A 15,220-nucleotide genomic window follows, 5' to 3' on the forward strand; every position below is an offset into this window, starting at 1 on the left:
TGAGGGTACGTTTATATTGTTTGTACAAAAATTGTTCCTGCATGATATCTTTTTTTCTTATAGTGCAGACAGGCCTGAGTCCTAAAGCTCTGACAGCGGAGTGTTGTGTCTGCTCCAGTTATTTATTTTCTAAAATCCTGTAGATCTAAGGCAACAAAGAATCCAAGCTGTAATGTGTTGTCCTGTGTGCATTCCCAGGCTACACGTATGTCCTTCAGCTGACCATATCAGGCTTTTGTAAAAGTGCCTCACTACTGTCTCAACTTGACAGTGATTAGTTTGTTTGTGCCTCTGTGTGTGTGTGTGTGTGTGTGTGTGTGAGTGTGCGTGAGTGTGAGTGTGTATCTTGGCAGACTAAGAGGAAGCAGGAAGCTGTGTGGAAGCATCAGAGCCAGTGTGCTATTACACATACACACAAACAGTTTCTGTCAGAACACATTTTACAGGCACATAGGGACAGATAGAGGGGGACCCGACATGGTGTGGCGTGCTGATAGAGAGGGAGGGACTGATTTCAATTCCCATCTCACCTTTGTGAACCTTGACCACTGAGGAAACAGACTGAGAGTGAAAAGAAAGGAAGTTAATGCCCAGGGCAGAAGAAAAGAACTCTGCACAGTAGTATTTCTCGCATTTCATGCCTCTTTTCATGTAGATGGTGCAGTCATAAACCATGCAGCTCACATGTGCACGTCTTAATGTTATTCATTCGACCTCTGTACAAGGCCAAGTCCCACTCTATCATTGGCTGTTTGATCATTTAAGACTGTTGTATGTTTAACGATGTTTCTCAGTGTGCTGTTAGCTCAGGGTGTACTCTTAAAGGGGAATTCCACCGATTTGTCAAAATGTCTGTATAATTAAATGATTAAGATGTTAACAGAGTCATTAATAGTGGCTTCACATGAAATGTTTAATTACAGAGAAACCTACTTAGTCAGAATTGTTTACAGGTTCTGTACCAATTTAAGGTTTTTCCTCTAACCATGCATCCAAAGCCAGCACCATTGAGAGAGATTTGACACAGGGACAGCCTGTTAAATGGATACACTAGTGTTTATGTGTTTAGACCACTTCTCTGTATTTGGACCATTTGTTCTGAGCATGTGCTTTCGTCGTCATTCTTTTAGAGTGTGCAGTGTGTCTGGTCTCAGTATAAGTCCCCTGGAGACAGCTACTCTGCTGATCCTGAACACAGATTCACCTCTATCCATCTCCGTCAGCAGCCGTTTCACTCTAAATTGACTGTGTGTGCATGCGTGTGTGTGTGTGTGTGTGTGTGTGTGTGTGTGCATTTGTGTGTGTGAGTGCAAGTGTGTATGTGTGTGTTTAAATGTCTCCACAGTGGAGAGAAAATCCATACTTTCTGTTCTCTCTCCACTTCTCAGAGATAAAGCACTCCAGTGGGCTTGCTTTTTGTGGACCCTTAAATAATGTATGTAAGCCCCCGAGGACAGCACAAACAGATTCCGTGTGAGGGTACATAAGTATCGCACTGTTCAGATGCTCTTTTACTGCTGCTAAATCCTGCACCAAATCCTTCAGCTTTACCCGCTTATTCCACCCTCTCACGACACACGCCGCCACGTTGGGAGCAGCATGTAAGAGGACCGTTTAGCACTGCCTTCAGTACCGCACGCCTTCAGTACCAAACGCCTTCCGTACCGCACGCCTTCAGTATTACACACCACCACCTGCGCTGCAGCCCTATATGGAGGCTAGCACTTTGGATTCTGCTGTACTGAATCTGATCGCTTCAAACATGAGAACAATGAGGGAATGTTGTAGTTCTTGGTCGCAAGTTCAGTCTTAAGACTGCAAATTAATGACCGTTTTTCCTCTATCATTATTAATGACACATTCAATCAGAATACAGCATGTTTACTTGCCTATCTATGCTCAGACTTGGCTGGCAGTGAAAAAACAAGCCATTGCATTTAGGCCTGTGCCCAGTGACAGGTAACCGCAGTTCAGAAAAAATGTTTTTTCATGTATATTATATTTATTGATTTACTGATGTATTCCCGCACATGAACATAACGTTTAAACATGTTGGATAATATTATATCCTACATTACTACCACATTTACCTAGCGTAGATAAGAGGGAGGAAGATGTGACGCCTGTACAAATTTAATTTAGAGTGAAAGCCACCTGTGTTATGGTGCAAATGTTAGAACATCCTCAGACCACAGCATCAGAAAAAAAACACTCAGGTGAAATGGCTTTGTCAAAGAAGTCATCAAGCTAAGCTAAGCAGCCACAAATCTGTGTGGCATTCGCAATTATTTTCCTTATCACTAGATTAGTTACAGTTTTTGTGGCTAAATTAAAGATGACATGCTGAACTGTGCCTTTATTATCTTCTTTTATTTGGTACAGCAGAGGAACCAAAGAAGTTTGGCACAGGCTTAATTGCTGTACACCCTTGGCTTGTACATATGGTTCTAGGAAAAACCTTTAATTGGTTTAGAACCTTTACATAATGTGGAGGTTCTTTAAACTACAGCCTCTTTGGCAGGCCCCCTAGTGGCTGTTCTGCCCATGGAAAAATCCAGTTTCCTTCCAGCTTAACAGTTTACCAAGGTTGTTTTCCATTCAGTTCCCTGAATAAGAGGACTATGTTACTGGCATAGGCCTAACTGCTGTCCTCATACAGTATCCAGTCAATGAATACATGACATGTAAATCACTAGAAAGGAATTTCAGTTGTTTTTTTGTTTGGCCATTTTTTGAGAATGTACTGTCATCAACTTGATCTTTGCTTTGACTTAATTTGTCCACAATTATAAGAAAAAGATTCCTTATTGGTTATCGGTCAACCGGGTTCTAGGAAAACCTTGAGTTGTTATAGGACTTTAACATGATGCGGACGTTCTTTAAACTGTAGCCTTTTTTGCAGGCCTGCTAGTGGCCATTCTGCCCATGGAAGACAATAATCCAGTTGTTTCCAGTTTTATAAATCAAAAAAGTTCCATCAAAATATAGTCTATCAGCATTATTGAAGGACAAAAACGCATGGGTCAGCTGAGGGACCTCCTCCAAAACAGGTGGAAATTGCATTTGATTGCTTCTGTGAAAAGGAGTTAAAAGGTTCTTTCTACTCATGCTTCTCATTTACATAGATGAGTCTTTAAAGTGCCATACATTGAAAGGTTCTTTAGGGAATCAGTAGTTCTTCTACAGCATCTCTCCAAAAAACCCTTTTTAGTGTCTTTACTTCTTACAGTTTCTTCGTTGTGACCCAGTCTCACTTGCAATGGTTTCCATTACAACACGGACAATGAGGGTTGTAAGAGACTGTGAGGAGAAGCAAGCCAGCCAGTAGGGAAAAAACACCTCCCTCAATCACTCAACACCAGTTAAAGGGTTATCAGATAGTGAGGCCACATGAGCAATCATTGAATGCAAACAGGGTTATCTCACAGGCAAACAAATGAAGCTGTGCTGCTGCTCCCAACAGTGAGCTTAGGCCTGGGCTCCAGAACAGATGGGTACAGATGCTGATGCTGAATGGAAGCTTGTGCTTTGGAGTTCACACACACACAGATAGCCACAGTGCCCCCTGTTGGTGTGCTGTGGAATTGCTCTGTGAATAGCAGCCCCTCAGGGTTCATTATCTTGCAGCAGCAGAGAGGCCTTTTAATGTAAAGGCCATATAGAATTGTGGCTACAGGTGTTAAGGTATGGGCAGAAAGTAAATACATAAATGAACAAATAACCCCAAGCGGAAGCAAAGCACATCTGTCTGTTGGAGATTGGAGACTACAGTAAAGTCCTTTTGCGCTTGCTGCTGTTTATTGTATTTGTTGATGAAGATGGAAAGTGTTGCCTCACTGGAGCTGCTTCAACAATTCAAACAAAGAGGGAATTCTGCTAATAAGGAAATCTGCATGAACAAAGCAACAAAGCATTTCAAATACAGAAACAGTCTGGCTTCAGCTTTTACAGTCTTTCAGTATTTATTGCAGTATTTATTTATTTATTGTGTGATTGTTTTCATAGAAAAATAGCTCCAGTACACTTTTGAAAATATAAGTTTCTAAACGATTCTCTGCTTGAATGTATGTTCTTTAAACTTTAAAAAGGTTATTTAAATCACAGATAGCGTTTTCAAACATGCTTCTTTAAAGAACCATCGATTGAAAAGTCAAAGGTGAAATTTTATTTAGTTAATTGCCAGTCAGAACGAAAAAACAAACCAAAAAAACATGTAACAGAAAATTACTTAGAAGCCTCAGCAATTAAATATATAAAATATTTAAAATCTGTTTTGTTTTGTTTTTTGATGCTGAAAAATGAATAACCTATATTTAATGGTCATTTTGACTGGACATTAATTAAAAAATGAATCGTCTCTGACTATTTAACAGATAATTACACATTACATTCAACAAGTAATATTACATGTGAAAAAGAATTGGTAGTTTTCTGGAGGCTTGGTTTCAGTTTTTCAAAGATATCTGCATTTTTCCACACCTCCAAAGTTTAGCATTAGAAGTACACTGTACATTGCCACAGTATACTTTACTATAATGTTGTAAGCAAGTTTACTTATATTAAAATTACTTAAATAACTTACATTTTCAAAAGAATAATTTTTTGCCTAAAGTTAATTTGCTAATGTTCTGGTAAAAGTGAGGTAACCAGTTACCCAGCTTGTTTAATTAACCTCAGCATGTTACAGTGCAATCACAAACACATTCAGTGATTTTGACGTCTGGACTCTGGGGGGGTCAGTCCATGTTTCTGAGAACACCAACAACTTCTTTGTTAGATTTGCCGTTTTTTTTTCTTGTCTGTTTCCTTTTTTTTAGTATCAGCTTTTTGACAGCTACACATCCTTTCAGACTCATAGTGTTGAGTGTCCTCTCACAGTGGAAGGATGGACAGAAACATCTGAGATCTGGAGCAAAAGTGGAGCTTAATTTTCTCTCAAAGATGAAAGCTTTAAGTGCTGTGTATCTGATGGTGACCGTTTTGGTGGTCTGCAAGGTCTTGCATAGTTGTTAAGAGTCCCATTTCTCTAGATCTTTTTTGATCTCCAATTTTAGATTCTCCTGGTTTATCACTTATTTTCACTCGTCTTCTGCAAGTGGATTACCTTATATCTAATCTCTTAAGAAGTATTTCCTAAAAAAAATTAATAATTTTTACTAAATGTCTGTTTTGATTGTACAGTAAATAAATGAAGGGTGGACTGGCGCCCTTACTTTTTAAAAGAGTAGCTTTCAACCAGGGCATCTCAGTTCCTGTAGATTGAGAGCTGAGTGTAACAGAGAACTGGTTTGTGGTTTGTGGAGAGTAGGAGCCAGCAGCGGCCGATGGACTGAGCAGACTCCTAAAGCTGCAGTTTAATCTGATAAAGGATTCTTGGAGGGGGAAAATGTAATTAATCCACAAACAGGGAAATAAGCCCAAGCTCCGTCCATCACACCACTCAGCCACCGGCCCTCCACTGAAGTTTAAATCCCCTTTTCTGCCGAGCCGACCACTTTTACGCTTTTAATCCACTCGGGCTACAGAGGAAGCCTATCTAGGATGGAGGAGGGGGAAAAAATCCATGAGACCAACCGTTCAGCAGTGTCTAATTTTCTTTTTCTTTTTTTAATCCTTTGTTCTGATGTGACATGCGCTGTGCACCTTGCTGATAAACTGTCACCCTTTTTGCTTAATTAATTTCAGATTGAAACTGGACGGAATTATAGTGTTTTTTGCTGTCAGGCTTCTGCAAGTGTTGTGCATCGTATGCATGAGACGATAATCTGCTTTGATGACTTGAAAGGTTTTCGCTGTTCAGCAGAAGAATGGAAAACAAGACGTTTGCTGTGTACAGAAGGGGAGTCATTGCAGCTTTAATTGTGGCTCAGGGGCAAAGAAGCTGGGTATATTCAGAGGATGAGCTGGTTAAGTGTTAAAGTTTGTAAAAATGAGACTTAGCGGAGGTCTTGAAAGTTGACAGCCGTATGCTGTTACTTTTCTTGCTTTGCAAGAGACGAAACCCGAAGGGAGGGCCATTATGTGTTGAGCCACCAGCCTGTCGTGTCAGAGCACGGGGGTCATATGTGTGTTATCGTGTTTGCTCCAACTCCAGCCGACTGCTGCCACAACCACTTTCGCCCAATCAGGATGACGCTAATTAGATCAAACACTCTTTCGTCCTGCTCCCTCCATCGCTCATTCCCTCCACGTCTCAGGACCGTCCCTCTGCAGCAGATGCCAGACCTGCACTTCCCTCCTCTCTTCTCCTCATGGGAAGGGGGAGGGGGGAGGGTGGGATTTCTTATCCGTTTCTCGCCCGACTTCATTGCATCTTGCAGAAGCGAGGTGAATTGATTTGCTTATGTATTTTCTTGTTTGGGCGCTCGCTCTTTTTGCCTAAGGAGAAAGAATTACCTGGTATGTTACCGGGGCTCCGTGCGTGAATAGAGGCTGCCGGAGTCTCATTACATTTGCAGAAGGCGTTTTTTTCTGAAACAGAGGAGATTTTCGCCGTGCTTCTGAGCGTTGTTCAATTTTTATTTCCCTTTCAGATTCACTTAGGGCCTAAAAAAATACAAAAGTGGCTAGACTAAAAAAAAAAAGAGGGGGGGAAAAAAATCAATAGTTCTTCCTATTAAATATTCCCCCCATCGGATCTGGCACGCTTCGATCGGTCTGGAGTTTCTCAGGCCTACAGGCCAATTCATTTCTGAACGTCTCGCAAAATTACTGCTTGCATTTTTCAAAAGTGGTCCTTAATCTCATTTTGTGGATGCAGCCCAGGAGAAAAGGAAGAACAGGACAGAGCAGCACAGGAAGAGAGAGAGAAGTAATGGAGATGCTGGGAGACACCCGAGAAAGTGAAGCTCAATATTACCTTCATACCTTAGTGGTTGGTTTTTTTATCCAGTGTCCAGTGCCTCAGTTTTGCTTTGTTTTAACATTATTTCAGTAATGAAGGGAACTGAAATGGAACCCAGGTGGAACTTTCCCTTTTCAACAACAGCAGGGTTTAACAATATGTGAAAAAGCTAAATGACACAGGCTGGCAGTCTGAAACCTATCTGGGTCTGTGGCTTTCACCACACCTCTCCTCCAGGAAATGTAAAGAAGACTTTACACATGTGGCTGCTACTTGTTGTAGATATGCTTTTGTTATACACAGTGCTTCTGTTTGATGCTTTTCAGCACTGTCCATGCCTAATTAGTTACCATCACTTCCACGCATGCCATATGTGGTAAGATAAAAATACCAACTAATCTGCAGGAATATGGCACATTTTCACATATAACATACAAGTCATAATGCATACATCAAGCTGAACGTGTTCCTGGCCATGACATGCTGAAGGCAGGTGTTGTAGCTGTCTGAGGTTGTGTAAAGTGTTAGCATCAGTTGTTTGAAAAATATTTCCTTTGAGATTTAAAGGCCTGAGTAACCTAAAGTAACCTTAATACGTAAGTACTTGCTACTTAAGTTAATATTGGTGTTGATGGCACATGATATCCTGGTGAATATCATTCCAATCTCTTGTCTACATATCCTTCACCAGAATTCCTAACCTTTCAGTGTAAATTGGCCAGTCCTTATCTTTGGTAAAGCTCACATAAGCTTTAGTCTCTCAGTTCATAATGTCACTTGTTCCACCTACATGGCTTTATTAAAATGATGCATTCCTGCTTGAATGGTGTCACTCTTTTTGAGCCTGAACAACCTAGTAAGTCAGGGTGATCACACGTCCTCTTTTTTCAGGACATGTCCTCTTTTTGGGACCCTGGCTGGGATTTCTAAATTGCCCAAAATGTGCTGGATTTGGCTTTGCTTTCATCTTGACAATTGCTTTCTACACTCTTCCCTGTGCAGCCCTCCTGCCCCCAGTGTCCTCTTTTTTGAAAACCAAAATATGGTCCCCCTATAATAAGTGAACACAACTACAGAAACAACTACAGAATAATAAGCAAAGACTATGTGGTCGCTGAACTCCTGTCTGTTTCGTAAAATCAGCATCAGTAAGTTCATACATGTAGGCTTGATTAATCCCTGGTTTTTCCACTATATTCTTCAGCCTGAGTAGCATAGAGTGGGTGAGAGTACTAAACAGAGGAATGTCAATCAAGAGTGCTCATTCGAATATTAGGCCGAGCCCTGACACTTCTAATCAGCAAATTTAGATTGTTGTTAGGCAGTGTTATGACATCTATTCCTTGTTTTTTTTTTCATTTTATCAATAATATCCTTTTGAAATTAATAAAAATGATATTGCATTACTTGAATTTGTAGACATTTTAAATTAAATTATTAGAATAAAGGTATTTGAGAATCCATCCATCCAAATTAGAATATTCTTGCAAAGACTGTCATCACATTAACTTAGGCTCCTTTATCATTTGTGGCAGCCATTTTTTTTTAAATCTTGTACTTTTTAAATCTTGTTTAATGTAACACTCAGTTTAGTATCATACAAAATATTTTACACTTCACTTCCTAGGACTGTAATTATGTTATTTGAGCTGATGTTACTTTGATTGCATTTCATCTGTGATACACTTGTGGTAACTTGTGATAATACTGCTCTAAGTCTTCACTGTCCATTCTGGCCTTGCCCACTTTCACAGCCTCTCTCTCTCTCTCTCTTTCTCTCTCTCTCTTTCTCTCTCTCTCTTTCTCTCAGGCCTGTAAATTTCTGCTGAACCTTTCTGTGGTCCTCTCGCAAAAGCTGAAGAATATCTACCAGTCTGTGCCCCCATCAAACCAAGGCCGAGGCAACAGGAGAGGACCTCTCACACACGTTTCAAAAGACTCCCCCAGTCACACCCTCCCCCGAAGCCTACACTTTAGCTCTATATTTCTCTCTCCCCACCTCCCTCCCAGCACCATTCCCTGATCTCCCTTTCTCTCCACCTCACTCCTCTCCTCCCTTACCCCATCACTCTCATCATACCTCTGGACACTGTCATGGCCACCACCTCAATGAACTCTCACTGGATAATAAGGACGTAGCGGATGGGGGAGAAGCAACTGGACTTTATGATGTATTTTATTTGTCTCTGGTTAAAGACTACTGTACAACTTTGTTTACTAATGTATGGAGAGGATGTAAAGGCCTGTTTAGTCTGCAGTGACTGTGGTTTCTTAGGGCAAGGTGGTAGCCAAAAGCCTTCAAAGTTTAAAGTCAAATCTCTGGAGTCTTTATTTTCTGTTTTCGGTTTTTAAATTGCATTAGTTGTTATGGAGTGGAATATATCTTTCTAGTAATGGTGTGAAACCAGTGGGGGACAAAAAGTACACAATATATATTTTATTTTTTACCATTGTACAAAATGTATTAATTAACTTATGTAATTTGACTGCAGACTCTTCAATTACCCCTCACGAATAAAAGACAGAAAACTGAATCTTTTTGCGAATTTTAGGCACTATTTCTAATGCTATTGATGTATTTCCTCTTTTTCATGTACTAGCTCCAGTTTTTTTCGAGAATGTGTGGTTGAATCTGGAGTCTTAAACTAATTTGCAAACTGGCAATCTGTCTGAACTGTGTTTTCATGGATCTGTTGGTATGACATTTAGTCCCGCCCTCCCCTCGACCCCCGCAGAGAGGCCAAGGAAGGCTGTCGGTTTGGTGGTTCGTCTTTTAAGCTTGTGAGAAGAGGAAAAAAAAAGAGAGAGAAAAAAAAAAATAACAATATGTGTGTGTGGGTTTGTGTGGAAGACCCCATAAGTCCTGGTAAAGCAAAGAAAACAATGACGTTACGAATGAGTTATGTCTGTCTTTTGCACTAATTTAATAAAGCCGTTACTGTACTTCCCACCACTTTAACTTTGCTTTTTCTTTCATTTAAGGCTAGCTTGGAACTTTCAGGCTCTCTGCAGATCAGATACGTCCATTATGAACAAACAGCATGAAGTATGAGCGCACTCCCGCTGCAGTACCGGGAACCAAATGGACCCTAATGGTGGAGGTAATAGATTGAAACTACAAAGACCCCTCAGTGAGAGCCACCACGGCTCTGTTGAACAGTTGCCGTTTCAGGGTGATATGCCATCGTCTTCCAGGCCTCAGCACATAGATTTTGGCCAGCTGATCTGTCCTCAGTGTGTCAAAAAAGTCTGCACACAGCAGTGGGACTATACACATAGAACTCAAATAGCCGAGCAACACCACAGCAGAGAAACTTCACTGAAAACATTTATAGCCATTTAAACTTTAAAGCAATGCTCTTATAGTTTTCAACCAAATTTCTGTTTGCTAAATAGGTAGCAGTCAATTGATTCCCTGGACAGTATCTTTCTTGAGCTTACAAAAGAACACAAGACCTGTTGATTCAAAACCATTTATAATGGACGTCAATGTCCATGTGCTTCAGTGATCAAATGTATGCTACACGGTAGAGATGAACTTATCAAAATTACATGTACATGTTTATATGCTATAGATGTGGCTTTTTGTCCAAGTAAGCAATGTCCAAGCGATGTGTGTGTGTGTGTGTATATAATATATATATGTGTGTGTGTGTGTGTAAATGTTTGGCAGGTTGTAGATCAGTTTGTAATACAGTACAGAACAATGAAAAGAATGCGATAAAAGTCAGGAACCACCCTTCATTTACTTAATTTCTATTAAGTACAAATTATTCTGTTTTCAGGAGATACTTCTGAAAAGATAAGCATAAGTAAGGCAAAAGTCTAAGGAAAATAAGTACAAAAACAAGTGCGAACTCCTTGCAACTAAGACCAGTAAGACCACCAAAACTGTCCCCATCAAATGGAAACTTGCGTAAGGCTTTCATCTTTTAGAGATGAGAGAAAATCAAGCTCCACTCTTGCTTCAGATCTGAACTATTCCAAAGCTGTTTCTGTCCATCCTTCCACTGTGAGAAAACGACTTAGTGCCACGGGTTCAAAAAGATATGTAGCTGTCAGGAAGCCGTTACTGAGAAAAGGAATCAGACCAAAACAGAAGAATTTGTATATCTAGGAAAGTCGCTGCTGGTGTTCTCTGAATATTGGACTGACCACCTCAGTCCAGACCTCAACATTATTGAATGTGTTTTCGATTACTTGGATTATGCGAAGCAAAGAATGCAACCAACTTCTAAGACTGAACTTTGAAGATGTAAAAAATGTCTCTTCTTTTAAAAACTGAAAGCAAGTCTCTTGAAAAGAATGGAAGCTGTTATAAAGGCAAAGAATGGTCACACTAAATACTGAAAAAAAACACTTATTTATTCAGGGTTCTGTGTAATTTTCTGTTAAATACACGTTTCATGCTTTTTTTCCTTGCACTGAAAAATGAATAGTTTTAATGGCTGTTTTGACTGGAAATGTAATAAATGATGGGTGGTCTCTAACTTTTGCACAGTACTGTAATTGCTGGGTCACAAACACCTCAAGTTATGTAGGAATAGTTGATGAACACCCATGCATTTAAAGTCAACCAAAAATCAAAATTGACCTTTGTTACCTTGTTTGTCCATGTCCCTGGTTGTATAAGTGCCCATCTTGAAAGTATCTGAGTTTTGACTGCACCACCATGCAACAGCAGGCTGAGAAAATGTATACCTTGAACACGCTACAAAAGAATACTAACAAATAATATCATTTTTCACCTCCGTTTCAACCACCCCCACCTATCATCAGGCAAAATGCTCAGCTAGCTCATAGACCCTAATACCACGTTTCATTTGGCAATACGTCAAATTATGTAAGAAAAATCCGTTATGAATTCCGATTCACGTTGACTGCAAGTGTTAATAAATTGAAAACCTTATGATAACAGACCTGGGTTTTATGATTGATCTAATGTACATCTTTTATGCTTTGTTTATGCACAGTGGAGCCAGTGATCTCTCACAGTTCTTCTTTCAGGGCCACCATGCTGAGTAGGAAGACAGGTGCTTTATTGCCCTGCCCGGAATGGAAGCAGGAGGCCTTCAGCTTCATCATGCTCTGGAGCTCTAACCTGCTGTGCTACTAATACACCTGAACAAATGGAATTCCATTTAAAATAGGAAGAATCCTTGAAAGCTGGGACTTGTTCTGTGTCACCACTGTAACCTCAATCCTTTTCCCTTCTACAGTCTCTTCCTTTCCCCGATTGCAGTCTCATTGTGAATTCCCAGTCATTTTGTGTAACATCAATTCTTAATTATGCTGTGTAAATAATAAAGCTGGGGCCTTTTTTCGGGTGAAGTTATATAGTGTCAGGCTTGTCTCGGAACCTTTCCTTTTTGTGAGCACAAAACCACACCGCCCTGCTGTGTGGGAACAATTGCGAGCTGACTTTAAATCAATAAATGATCATGGTGTGTCATTAGGATCTGAGTAATGAAATGTAATTGGAACATGGCTTTGATTCGGATCAGGGGCTGCAGTGGGACAGAGCCGTCTTTATGAAATGTTCGTGCTCAGATCTGCTGCTAGGCCACAGTGGCAGCTGAAGAACCTTCTATCATTCTCTTCAGCCTGAGGCACCAAACTTCAGAACTCCTTAGCTGAGTTACTGGTATTGTGGTGCATCTTGTAAACAATTTATGATTCTTCTGCTTAGGGCTTTTAAATGCTTTGCAGATTTAATGTATGCTCAGCTCTGTACTGTGGAACTTTGTAAAACTGAAAGGCTTTGTATTCTATCATTTAGTGCAGTATATTAGATTCAGTGTATGCTGTATGTGGGTGTATATGCCCGCACACATTGACTTCATTAGTGCTTCTACTCACTGGCTACTTTATGAGTTCCACCCTCCTCCCAAGATCACTATATAGGTGTGCAATTACACAGATACACTAACAAGCTACTTCATTAAAAGCCTGTGGTCCATCTATTGATGTGTCAGCAGCCCTCATTCATCATACATCAGTTTCTGACCACAGGACTACTGTTGACCAGAAATTATTAAGCTGGTGGGCCATTCTCAAAACAGCAGTGACACCAACATAATAGTGGTTTTGCCACTGATATGACTGTGTTAGGCACAGTGGTGTTGCTGGGGTTTTTCACATATCAGTGTCACTGCTAGGTGTAGAGAGGTCCACTACCTAATAAGGTCCAACCAGGAGTGGTTCTGTGGTCAGAAACTAACCAATGATGAAGGATTAGATGGTGACTGATACACATTGTGCATAGCAGCAGGTGGGCTACAGTCTACTAGATGCACAAAGTAGGTGTTTAATAAAGTTGGCAATAAGTAAGCATACTCTTAAAAAAGATGGCTTAGTGGTTCTTTTTAGAACAGAATAGAGACCTTATGGAAAATGGTGCTATATAGCACCAAAAAGGGTTCTGCTATTGTTATGATGTCAAGCTTATTACAATAGAAGAACCCTTGTTGGTGCTGTATAGAACCATTTTCAAACAAATACAACACATTCTCTGTCAATCTCAGGAAGAATTTCACTATGCAAAGAACCATTTAAGCATGCAAATGGTTCTTAGGGTGTCCATGGTTCTATGTTGAACCATTCTCTTTACTAAAGAACCCTTGAAGAATCATCTTTTTAAGTGTAGTAATTACAAATCCTGGAAGTTCAATTGTGCCTGATACAGTCAAACCAGAGCAACATACATTAACATACCACCACCATGTCTATGTCACTTCTTTGCTGAGAATGGTCCACCACTCAAATAATGTCTGGCCAGCGGTGGTCCATGGTGGTCTCTTTTCATTGATGGATGGGGCAGAGGATTGCTGACAAACTGTGCAGCAACAGATGAGCTACAGTTACTTATTGTTTATCTACATTATAATACACCTATGTAATGGGCATTACTTCTAAATGGTAGGAACAGAAGTGTAGATACAGTGCAGGTGGACATAATAAAGTACTGACTTAATGTGTGTGTGAGTGTGTGTGTGTGTGTGTGTGTGTGTTGTGTCTGCATGTGAAGTACTGTGCAAAAATCTGCAACCAGCCCTCATTTATTTAATTTACAGTCAAAACAGTCAAGTACAAATCAACTCATTACGAGTCTGAAAGGATGTGAAGAAGCCGGTACTGAGAAGCGGGAAAAAAATGCAACTAACTTCTAAGACTGAACTTGTTCCATAACTTGTTCCAGTACAAAACACACAAGCATACCACTCCCACATTGGTATTACTGCTGTGTTAAAAATGTTCACCCTAAACAATAGCTGGTCAGCAGTGGTCCTTTGGTGACCCCATTTCTATTGATGGACAGGGTAGGAGGCTGATACTCTCAGCAAACAGCTACAGTTTGTAACTGTAAACCTCTAAAGTGCACTTGTTTTGCAGGTGCTTCTGGTAAAATGACAAAATGACAAAACAAAGAATCTGACAGAGTAGCAGCTACATACAAAATCATTGAAAGGCTTCTTTCTCTCAGTCTTTGTGTAGAAGATTGAAGCCTGGGAAGTGGAGACCCACTCCTCTCCCATTAAGAACAGAGTCAATGTGCACTCCCTCCACTGATCTGTGGCAGGGAGGAAGCTTCCTCCCTCTATCCCTCTCCCACAGGTGACTTAGTGCGGATTTATCTCTCCCAGTTGTTAAATCCTCTGAGAGCCCCCACCCTTAGAAATGACACAGAGAGTCAAAGCCCTCTCATTACCATCCATTCCGCCATGTGTTTCATAGGACATGCTCAGTACTGACACAGAATCCTCTACTGACCTATTCTCTTGTGCATTTTAAATATGTTAAATGAATTGTGCTATGTACTCGTTTGTTGTCTACAACGAAATACACTACCTGTTGAATGCTTGCCTTCTGTTTAAACAGGGTGATATTTAGTTGCACTCAGCATCATGTTCTTCAAAGGGTCTTCCTTGTTAAGGGTTTGCCTAAATGACCATTTAACAGTTTTCTTTTCCGATCTATTGTTAAAAGCACATGTTGAAAATCTTGTGGCCCAAAGGTTGTTCTGCCTGTTCGGCCCACACCTTCAACACATGGTTGAAGAAAGAGGGGAGAGAAGTCTGAGAACTCGCACTGGAGCTCTGTGCAGCTTCTGCTTTGAGCCAGAAGACAACCCCTCCACCTTGATGAACAGGGGTAGGCCTGAGAGAGGACTGAAGAACAGAGAGGAGATGGGGTGAAGGAGGGGTGCGAAAACTACACCATAGGAAATGTAGAGATGGAAAATTCCTAATTTGTAGGCTGTTAGATTGGAAGGAGGAGGAGCTTTCCAACATGGTCCACTTCTAATTAGTAAATGCACAAGTACACCAATCGCTGTAGAAAAGCATTGCCAATAGATTGGGATGTTCTGTAGCAGCC

The 15,220-nt window shown here is 40.5% G+C and overlaps 1 protein-coding gene across 2 annotated transcripts in view; it reads left to right on the forward strand.

Moving 5' to 3' along the window:
- cdh13 (cadherin 13, H-cadherin (heart)) overlaps positions 1-9,803 on the forward strand; it is a 504,621-nt gene extending 494,818 nt beyond the window's left edge. For both annotated transcript variants that reach the window (XM_036585553.1, XM_036585554.1), the window contains one exon: positions 8,655-9,803. In XM_036585553.1, coding sequence (XP_036441446.1) covers positions 8,655-8,662 — 8 coding nt within the window. In that variant the 3' untranslated portion in view covers positions 8,663-9,803. The remainder of the gene's footprint in view (positions 1-8,654) is intronic.
- The last annotated feature ends 5,417 nt before the right edge of the window (positions 9,804-15,220 follow it).

This window comes from Colossoma macropomum, unplaced genomic scaffold, assembly GCF_904425465.1.
Source record: "Colossoma macropomum unplaced genomic scaffold, Colossoma_macropomum, whole genome shotgun sequence".
In the NCBI taxonomy this organism is placed as follows: Eukaryota; Metazoa; Chordata; class Actinopteri; order Characiformes; family Serrasalmidae; genus Colossoma; species Colossoma macropomum.